The sequence below is a fragment of the Gymnodraco acuticeps genome, unplaced genomic scaffold (genome assembly GCF_902827175.1).
Source record: "Gymnodraco acuticeps unplaced genomic scaffold, fGymAcu1.1, whole genome shotgun sequence".
NCBI classification, from domain to species: Eukaryota; Metazoa; Chordata; class Actinopteri; order Perciformes; family Bathydraconidae; genus Gymnodraco; species Gymnodraco acuticeps.
In genome coordinates, this window is record NW_022990889.1 from 2,745,353 (window position 1) to 2,756,681 (window position 11,329).

General features: G+C 39.3%; 1 protein-coding gene and 1 pseudogene across 1 annotated transcript; one reads left to right on the forward strand and one right to left on the reverse strand.

The window, feature by feature from the left end:
- Positions 1-6,082: 6,082 nt before the first annotated feature.
- Positions 6,083-9,064, forward strand: LOC117557641 (BCL2/adenovirus E1B 19 kDa protein-interacting protein 2-like; the record flags this gene model as incomplete). The annotated part of the gene is given in 7 exon segments (XM_034233557.1): positions 6,083-6,180; positions 6,263-6,282; positions 6,285-6,393; positions 6,507-6,593; positions 6,691-6,789; positions 7,577-7,612; positions 8,762-9,064. Coding segments are annotated over 7 exon segments (507 nt in total), but the record flags the coding sequence as incomplete, so codon positions are not given.
- Positions 9,065-9,476: 412 nt separating this feature from the next.
- LOC117557642 lies at positions 9,477-11,217 on the reverse strand (annotated as a pseudogene).
- Between the last annotated feature and the right edge of the window lie 112 nt (positions 11,218-11,329).

An 11,329-nucleotide genomic window follows, 5' to 3' on the forward strand; every position in this document is an offset into this window, starting at 1 on the left:
AGTCCATGTGTGATCTGCATTGAGGGAATTACATCACAAAAGTGTCAGTTTCTTCTCTTACCTATATTTCAGTTTTTGTATTTTCAGATTAAGATTGACAAGCTCAACATTTCAACTATGTTGTATGAATTAATAATAGTAAATAATTGTTTATTACAAAAATAAACAATAGTTTTGCAAAATATTACAATTTTGTAATGTCCTTGACTTCCATGTGGTGCCATATCTAAACAAGGTCTCATGCTACTTTTTGTCAAAAACTTCAACCCTGTTACATTTCTTCAAGGAAATTCCTAGTAATTATTTATATTTTGGTGCCTGAGGTGAGAAATGTAAGTAGTCCACTACCAGATGTTATGACCAAACATTTTGGTTTCATTTTTCAAAGATATAAAGACCCAAAAGGCACCCGATTCAGAGAATACTCAGAATTCTGCATACTGTAAGTACTTAATTATAATTAAGTACACAATGACATCACCGCCATCACTTCAGAGAGCTACAGGTGACCTGTGCAGCAAACACATTTCAAATCAATATTTGTCAATACTAAGAGCTGCTAGATTGTGCTGCTGTAATGGAATATATAAGGAGAATAAGAACATACCATGTGGTCCAGCTGGAGTTTCATCTGCCTCCTGATCCCTGCCTCTGGCCCTCTTTCTGATACTTCATCTTTATTCCTCACATATATATCTTCTTCTTCTTCACTAATGTCTTCATCTCCTCCTCTTCCTCCTGGTCTCTTAATCTCCTCCTCTTCCTCCTGCTCTGACCCTCTTGGTTTCTTCATCTCTCTTTTCCATTTTCCTCTTTCTGTCGTCCTGATCACTTCTCATATGTCTTTTTGCTGTTGTTGAATCACTCCTATACTCTGGCCTGCAAGAGTCTACTTGTGAAAAGCACTGGTACAAATGCTTGTATAACTTTACACGTTAGGGCCATGTAGCCTAGCTAATATGTAGCATATCATAAATATAACATCAGAAAGTATTGATCAAGCGCACACAGGCAGCTATGTTTGGATCCAGTTTTTACGGTAAAGGATGTATCCTGGTTTCATTGATCTGGCCTCATGGCTGTGATGTGTAGTTTACGTGGATTTAATAGGAGGCTACCGCGTAGTTTAACAAAGTGATCGATCTCCCAGATAACGCTGTGTGCGTAGTATTTTGTAACGTAACGCCCCAAACAGCGCCCATCTGTTAAACGCTATCGATTCAAACGGCAGCGTTTTATTAATATTTAGTTTCAAGCACTCGTCCTTAGTAAAAACAAAACTAGTGGAAATGGAAAGGCTCCCAGGGGAAGCTGATCCATAGGTGCTGGGACAGCTCGCTCCCCTCTCTGCAGCGGTGTGAGCCGCGGTCTGTGTGAACAACCCAGTCTCACGGCATTTTGTGTTCACCAACACGATTTTTAATCTATTGATTCGTGTTCACCACAACACGATTTGCCCCTTTTTTTCGTGTTGCACAGCACGATTTTAAAAGCAATGTATTTCTACTGCCTGCAGCACGTCTTTTTCTCCGGTCGGGTCGTGGGAGACCGGAAGCTGTGGTGGTTCATAAAAACATGTTCTTACTCAATATCAAGCCACAGTTTATTGCTTTTATTTTAAATCGTATAATTTCGGACTTTTGTTGCCGTCTGTGAGGAAAATAAATGGGGCTCAGAGCCTTAGGATACTGAAATCTGTATTTTTTAAATCTTTTTTTCCTTCTAATTTGTTATTCTTTTCAAAATAACACATTGTTATTTACTCACAAATAACACACAATTATCCTTGCTTTTATTTATTGGTTTAATTCCATAATCTCGGGCATTTTTGGCGTCCGTCAGGAACTGAATTTCAAAATAAAAATAATCGGAAACAGACCATTTCGAGCGATTACCCAAGATCCTCAGCTATGGTTTTAAGCTCGCTTATTGGATGTTTTAGCCGCAATGCATGCTGGGATTTGGTGTTTATATGATATGAAATCCGAAAACATTTTAAAAGAATAAAATAATACTTAATTCCGAGCGCTCTTGCTTTTCTCTTTGAAAGTCATCACATAACGGCATTGTAATACACGGTTCGGCTGCATTGTATATTACAGATCTGCCGTAGTTCTTTATTTATAGAGCCCTGATGAGAAGACCTTTGGAAAAACTGAAGAAATGCCGCCGAAACTGAATACTTGACGTGGATCATAAATATATTCAACAATTAAACAACATCTTCATTTATCTTCACACAATACGTCTCCTTGCAGTATCAACACTAATTCGGCTGACTTTTACATTGATCTAATTCACAGATAGGTTATATTAACCATAACGGTGCACAGCTGATATAAGAGGACTGTAGTTTTTAAAGATATTTACTGATTTCTTTGAATGTAAGAATGTAATACTGAGTCTGAAATAGTATAGCAATATGCTGTAAATTACGTGAAAGCATGCATAAAACTAACACATCTTCAGATGTTGTACGAAAACCACAAGTGTCCTACATTTATAATACAAAGTTATTATGGCTGTGTGTACCTTGTGTGCACCTCCTAGTGGTTAAAGCACGTTATTGAATTATTGTTATATTTGATTACAAAAATATTAAGGAGTACATACTTTCATAGGGGGAGAAGTATAAATATAGATGTAAAAAAATGTGATTCTCATACAATAAAACAGTTTAGTGTTGTACAAAGATATTAATAGGAGGAGGTGCAAAACAGAAAAACGAATTAACCTTTATTTAAACATTAAATAACAGATTAAGGTCTTCTTTTAAATAAGAAAAAACGTTGGGGGTATCTATCTACAGATAAATATTAAGCCTGACAAAGTACTTAACGTCTAATATCTTGCTTTCCTGCAATGTTAACTATGTTGAAGCACTTATTTTTAACTGATATTATACATATGAATTATACTCTTATGTATGTAGATAGAATAAGACATTTGCAGAATATGACAGTTGATGGTGGAGGTACACACATATTGATAGATGTCTTGTTGAGGAACCTGTGACCCAAGTGTTTCATTCATTGCATAACTACACCGTAGTTGTGTATATGATATGTCAATAAACCTTTGAAAATTTTGAAAGGGATGTGCAAAATAGCCATAATATACAGTCTTTAATTAACTATTAGTAGAGAATAACAAGTAATGAATATACTTTATTACTCGTTTCCATTCATGTCAATTGCAGATACATGTTTAGTCTTCTCAAGCACCAATTATCAAATATCTCTCCTGATTGTTGGCACTTGACAATCACCTTACCTGAATTTTACTCAGGTGTAACTAAAGTCTGATTTAAGGGTTGTTTATATTTCACATAATTAATCAGAATCTGCAAAGTAACTCAAATAAATGCAGTGGAGTAAAAATACCAGGTTAACCTCTGAATTGTAGTGGAGTATAATTACAAAGTAACAATGAGCTGTCATGTGGGTATTAATGCTGCGCATTATGGACACAAGCGATTTTCACCCATTTATTAATTATATGTTTTACATTTGATAACACAAATGTGTTTAATACTGACAACTTCTAATTGTGGGAAAAACGAAAACGTTCAGTAGAGACGTCCCATAGAACATTTTGCGAAACACAATAGCCAGCATGTGTAGTTCTGGGGGGGCGTTCGATTCCAGTTTTAGATAGTCTGGCGTGGTTTCGTTCCATTTCACACAGCTGTTTGACGCTCTGCGTAACCTTACGGGACTGTAGTCCCTAAACGATAGCTGGGGATTATGGGTAGTGTAGTGTCTTCGGCCATCCTAAACTCAGAAATGTTGACAATCTCAGATGCTCGAAATGTCCCTTATAGGCCTACGTCTGTTTCCGGTTATTTTTATTTTGAAATTCAGTTCCTGACGGACGCCAAAAAAGCCCGAGATTATGGAATTAAACCAATAAATAAAAGCAAGGATAAATTATGTTTTATTGGTGAGTAAATAACAGTGTGTTATTTTTTAAAAGAATAACGAATTAGAAGGAACAAATATTTAAAAATACAGATTTCCGTATTCTGAGGCTCTGAGCCCCATTTATTTTCCTCACAGACGGCAACAAAAGTCCGAAATTATACGATTTAAAAATAAAAGCAATAATTGTGGCTTGATATTGGAGTAAGAACATGTTTTTATGAACCACACAGCTTCCGGTCTCCCACGACCCGACCGGAGAAAAAGACGTGCTGCAGGCAGTAGAAATACATTGCTTTTAAAATCGTGCTGTGCAACACGAAAAAAGGGACAAATCGTGTTGGTGAACACGAATCAATAGATTAAAATCGTGTTGGTGAACAGGAAAATGCCGTGAGACTGGGTTGGTGTGAACGCCGCTCCGCAGTTTAATGCAGGGCCGTAGCTGCGTTTTTAACGGGCCTAAAATGATATTTAAAATGATTCACTTTTAACAAATGTAATGCTTGTTTTGTTGCTTGAGAAGCTTGTGGAAATAGTGTAGGTTTGTTTTAGTACAGTTTTAGGAAAACAAAAATTAGGGGGGCAGCTGGGGGGGGGCAAGGCTCTACAGTGTCACCACAATCAGGACAGACTGTGCCCGAACCATGACCGCTGCAATGAGACTGCTCACATTCCAGCACATGCCGTGTGTTGCTCACGTGTTGCAAAGGACCATCACAGTTTGCCTTGCTGACAGCGGGTTCAGAGGCACATTGGCAAGATGTCGTAAGATAGTGGGGCATTTTAAACACAGCCCCTCAAACACAGAGGAACTGCACAAGGAGCAAACAGAACTAGAACAAGACAAAGAGCCACTGATACAGGATGTTTCCACAAGGTGGAATTCAACACTGTTTATGATCTCTCTGCTGAAGAACCAAGAGGCTGTGAAGGCTACTCTAGCCAAACAGAAGCACAAGCTCACCATGTTGACTACAGCAGAGTGGGACAGACTGCAGAGGCTCAAGACCCTCCTTAAACCATGCAGGTAAACACCCACCAACTGTTTTATTAATGGGATTAATTCATCATTGCTGTCCCTTGAAAAACGTTGTGAATTGACTATGATTGTGCAGTATAAATTAAATTGCTTTTCCAAAATGTATTGTACTGAATATCAATATCACTATGACTATAGTATAAAGTTGCTACTGTTTTTAATCTACTATTAATTGGTACAATAATAAATCACTTTCCTAAACTATCCACTGCAGATATGTGACTGAGCTCCTTGGGGGTGAGACTTATGTCTCGTGCTCTGTTGTGTTACCTGCTCTCCGCCACCTGACCCGCACCATGGAGTTCTCAGATAACGACCCAGCCTATGATGTGAGGTTCAAGGCTGCCTTTAAAAAGGACCTGTCTCAACGCCAAGATGCACTCAACCATGGATGGCTCAGGGTGGCTACAGCACTCGACCCGCGCTTTAAGGTAACATGTGTAATGGTCTTCTTTGTTTTTTCTCTTTTCTTGCTTTTTGACCTCCTTCCCCTGCGCCCCCCTCTTCTTCCCTCCCCCCTCTTTCTTTCTATGGAATAACAATATGATGGGAACCATGTACGAAAATGAATTTCACCCACCTTTTTACTCTGTAAATCTGTGATGTGACAATAAACCTGATTCTGATTCTGATTCTAAGGACCTAAAGTGTCTACCAAGAGGAGAGCGAGGAGGGGTGTGGACCAGCGTTGAGGCACTGCTGCAAAAAGAACCAGACAGAGCCACTCCAGAACCCACAGAGGAGCCAGCAAGGAAGAGGAGCTTCCTGCTGTTTAATTCAGACTCTGAATCAGAGGATGAAGAGGGGCCCCAACGGGGCTCTGGGCCACTACAGGGCAGAGCCCACCATCAGCGCTCGAAGGTCCGTTTACGCCGGTTGTTAAACAACATCGTTATGGGGAAATGCAAGTTGTAAAGTGTGTCGCCAATGTAACCGGTTAAAACTTGAAGTGGCGATGAGGTCTTAAAATGTATGGAAAGGGTCTTAAAAAAGGTCTTAAAAGGTATTACATTTGACTTCAGGATTCCTGCATATACCCTGTGAACTTTTTTAACAATAAAAACAGTGTTTTGATACTGAAACATTCATTTTTCATGTTTGATTTTTCACTGTAGGTTACTATGGAGACGGTTTGAATGCCATAATTGTGTTCGCTGTGTGCTATATGCCTGAAAGCAGTCAACCAAATTACAGATACATCATGGACAATTTATTCAAGTGAGTGTTTATTTGATTTCTTCTAGCCTGGTGAGCAAACCATTTGGATCCAGCGCTAATGCTATTTCCCTGTTTCCTGCAGGTATGTCATCGGCACACTTGAACTTTGGTTGCTGAGAACTATATGATTGTGTATTTGAACGGGGCCACCTCAAGGAAAAAGATGCCAACTGTCGGCTGGCTCAGAAAGTGTTATCAGCAGATTGACAGGAGGTCAGTCGGAGTGAACGTCACACTCAGAAACAAGCAGAGCATCAGGCCAATCCTCAGACAGTTGTATCTAATATGTGATTACATGTTGTCTATTTCCCTCCCTTTCTGTACAGGCTAAGGAAGAACTTGAAGTCTTTGATAATCGTTCATCCCTCCTGGTTTATTCGCACGCTGCTGGCACTCACAAAACCTTTCATAAGGTAATTTATAATGTTTAAAGTCACTAAAATGATGAAATTAAGATTCACTCTGGTAACCTTTTAGATTTTGATATTTCCCCTTTTTCTTTTTTGACAGCACCAAATTTAGTCAGAAACTCCAGTATGTGTTCAGCTTGACAGACCTTGCAGAACTGGTTCCAATGGAGTATGTGTCCATACCAGATTGTATCAAAGAGTAAGTACAGTCCACTCAAACACACGCACTTTTCAAGCCAAATCAGACCTTCTGGGATATGGCAACATGTTTGTTATGATACACGAGCGTTGTTATGTTTACATAGGGTGGTTCTCTGTTGAGGGAAGACATTTTGTTTCCATGAAGTGAACCTGGTGACTGCAGATCTTACAGCTGTGCAATGAATCAATACTTGAAATATAATAATTGAAAAAACCTGACTCCTCCAGTAGAAGTAATCTGACATGTATTTACCTTTTACAGATGTAATCTGTGTAGGTAAAAATGTAAGAAAACGTCATGTCCCTTGCTTTTTCCCCCTATTATCTGGCTGATTCTGCAGACTGTGGTTGGATTTCATTTGTAGGTGGTGCCACAGTAACATTTAGCTTTTCCTGTATGGCCAGTAAAGACAAGATGTCGGGGGTTTTAAGGCTGACTCACTAGAAGAGATCCAAATGCAAGCTACTAAGATTTAAACACTCATGAGTTTATTTAACCTTCAACAAGTATCAAGATTACTAGAAAATGTAGCTTTGTTTTGTCCCATAAACAGCTATCAAGGAATTAGTATTTTCCTCGGGTTGACCTTCGCTGTTCTGCATCATTATTGAGCTCATGCTGTATTTTCTACTTTACCTGATGCGGCCTAGTTTCCATGTGGCTTTTGTAAAAGCTTCAATGCAAATTCATCTCTTTACCAAATGTGTTTGCTCTTTTTGGATGTCTGGTTGCTGTTGGCTGTTATTCTTTTTTCCTTAACTCCATTTCCCTGCCCCCTCTTAAGGTTTGACGAAGAAAAAAATAGGAAAAGCCGTAAAAGGTATATACACTTACAACCAGGGTCAGTCTCAGCACTTTGTTGTTTTGCAATTCACAAACTAACAACGAAATGATCCGTTGGCTTTCAAAAATGCAACAATACACTTCGTTCTGTCCCGAATGTTTGTAGTTGGATGATTTGCTGTCCTCTCTAAATGTCCCACATTTTCCCCTCATTAAGGACGTTCACTCAATAGCAAACTGAGAAGCTTGGTTGGTTTCCAGAAATAGGTGGCTTGGTCATTATTTAACCAACTTAATCTAATTTCTGAGCCAATCCTGTAAAGTACATTTCAAAATCCATTCTTGTTTATATGTTCTCTATTCTTGCCTCAATTTAATATCAGCGATCAGTTGTTAAAACATCATGTACCCTTAGTAGCCTATTGCATAACAAAGGTACTGGTACAAGGTACAGACACTGAATCATTGATTTATGTCCAGCACATACTTTTCTAGCTAAATAACTGCATTGCTGCTTTCTGATATTAAAGTTGGGGCCTCAAGTAGATCTTACTTTGCATGTGTCTTTTTAAAAACCAGGTTTAGAATTTGATCTTGGGTAAATTTGTTCATATTTGTACGACTAGTGGGGTGGACCTACAGGGAAGTCTTTGTTACTGTGGTGTTGTGGTTTGCACTGTAACCATATCCTCACACGGATGCACTCGATAACTCTCTCACTGAACACTGGGCTTGTCCACTCTCACAGCTCTCTGCATGACTCACTGCATACCCACTCCTTGCTGATGTTTAGTAATACCGCAAACCTTACCATCATGCACATAGACTTTTTACTCTATAGCCTACTGATAAGCACAGACAAGGGGGTTATTGAATTGCAATTATGTTGTGGCTTATCAAAGTAAGGGTGTAAGGCATTTACTGTATCTGTATGCAGATGGTAAGTCTAGTAAGTTAAACCTTTAAGTGAAACATGAAATATGCTCTCATACTAAAAAGTCCCTTTGGTAATGGTGTAGAGGCAATGATCACATTTCAGTATGTCATAATATAAAAACGTTTCTGTTGCAGGGCAGCCTGTTTTTATTTTACATATCGGTTATCTTGTAATGTAATGTAATGTGTTGTTATATGACCTGTCATCCCAGTAGCACAGGTGTCTGATCACTGTTGAATTTCCCTGCAGAATCGACCAGGACGCGCACGGCAAAGTGGAGATCGCAGCGGCTGCTGTTCCAGAGTGACCCTGCTAGCCCGCACGATGTGGAGGAGGAAAACGACGGAGAATGTTTCAAACAGCCACTCGTATGTTTATGTTCTGGGCAACGTGACTGAAGACTTGTTTGCATCATGAAGTGCCTTTTTGAAACTGTGCTGCCTGTTACATCGTGGGACTTTTCACAGCTTGATCTTCAGCGTTCTTCCACTTGCTGTCTGAAATGTTTTTAATCTTATTTTTATTTACTGCCAATATATCATGTCCAACTTAGCTTATTGGTGTCCCCTAGTTACTGGTGTATCTACACGTTATGTAAGGCACTCTGTTACAAATGATTGATGCATGTTCTGCTTTATTACATTTAAATATATATTTATATTCAAAAGGTGACAAAGGAGAGAAATTAATATATTTTTATGGTTGCTTGCTGATTTTAAACTGCATTTTAGGTCTCTGACCCGTTGAGTGGCATTTCATTGAACACGTGTTGACAGCACCTTTTTCACTTTTCACTGCTGACGTTCTCTATCAAAATCCTGCCTGGGGGAAAATAAAGTTTTATTTTTTTCCCTTCACTCAGAATGTGCCCTTTGAGTTGTGTAGGGAGAACATTTGTGAGAGCAATGATCTGAAGCAAAGATGTAGGTCTTAATGTAACATTTCCTCCAAGTAAAGTCATGGATTTCATCATTGTTTTTTATTTCATACAAGATAGGTAGGTAAATGACAGCATTTGAGATAAAAAAAAATCACCAAAATATGTTTGAAAACAAATTATATTCACATTACTTCAATCAATTCAATTGGTTTGCTTTAGATACTACTGTATACTGTTTTTACCTTCTTTATCTCATCCACTTAGACTCCACTAGATGGCACCACAAATATCGATTTCATTGAAGTTGGAGTTTATCATCATTTCAATATAGCCTACTGACAATAACAGCCACATTCATAAAAACATGACAAGACAGATAGTATCTTGAAGATAATTAATAGAGAATGAATCAAGAGATTTCAGTTAAATAATGGCAATATAAAAATAAACGTAATGATCTGTATTAAATATAAACTTAAAATATTATACATTTTAGCTGATTAAGCCTTACAAATTGTTAGCAGTGATCTGTTACCATGTCATGTCCTAACATCTTAAACCGCAGAACTGACTCCAGACACCTAATGGCGATGTCATCAACCTCAGGATCAAACTTATTTGCAAAGAGGTGATGTTGTTGAAGGAGCCAGGCGAGGTCTCCAGCGCCGTACACACACACTGATCTTCTGTAAGCACCGGTGCAATGATCGTACGGGGCTCCATCTTTTATACTGCCTGCATGATAGCCCCACTTCACCACGCACGCGATGGCTTGCATGTCTGACTCATCATACTTGATGTTGGCAGGGATCGATCCTGGAACGGAGGGCATCCTCTGCAGGGTCGCCCACAGGTTCTCTCGGGGGCTGTAAGTGTCCCTCTCCCACTCCAATAACTTCTGAGCCTCTCTGTCCTGCATCAAATGCTTCACAAAGGCTCTCGTGACCACAAAGTAGGCATTTCCCATGAACATAGGGCTGCTAATAGGTGGGGGACTTTTCTTCACATCAGTCCTTACGACAGTGCCACTAACATTGTGATGATACTGCCAGCGAGCTTTCTTGTAGTTATTGGTGGCCTCTGTCTCCATGCTGTTTCTCCCTTTAAGGCTTTTAGACCTGAACCATTTCCCTGTTGGTTTTGATGGGAAAGTCGCTCCCGCAGGTGTTTAGCATGTACCTCCACTGGACGTGTGAGTTCAGCAGATCTTTCATGCAGTTCAAATCCGCCTGCACTCGGGACCATGAGGCATAAACCACACGTTCTAACCTACTGGCTAGAAACACATTAGGAAGGCAGGAAACAATTGCCTTCACTCCCTTCAGAAAATCTTCAGAGGATTTCTGATCCACATGCACACAGTAGATATTCTGAGGAGTGTAAATAGCTCTTAGAAGACGCTCAAACATCTCTATCTTTTCATGAATAACCATTGAGTAGGCAATGGGAAAATCCTTTTCTTCTTCACTGAAGGGTGATGTAATGAAACCTCTCTTAAGGTAAGCTGGACAGTCCTTTGTCACGTTAAGGTAGAAGTCCTCAGTTAGTACTTTATGTCTTTTCCTGGATCCCAAAAGCACTTCTAATTGTTTTTTCTTGCCGGTAATGTCTCCACTGATAATAGCTGAGCAGCCAGGCAGGTCAGTAAAAAACTGCTGTGGTATTCTGAGATCAGGCAACGACTGCTTGTTGGAGTCAGTTTTCCAAAGGAAAAATGAAAGCAAAGTACCTATGAGGATGAGAGAGAGGGTCCTCAAAGTCAGGTGAATGAAAAACCTTGCCATTCCTTGGCTGTAGTCACTTCAGCATCGGTGATCTTTGTTTCACTGCAAGCTAAAGTTTGACAGGTACATCTAATGAAAAACTGAATCAGCCCTCTCAGTAGGTGTGTTAAACTAAGGTTGTTAGGCATTTGTTGAGCAAACTATATGGTAACC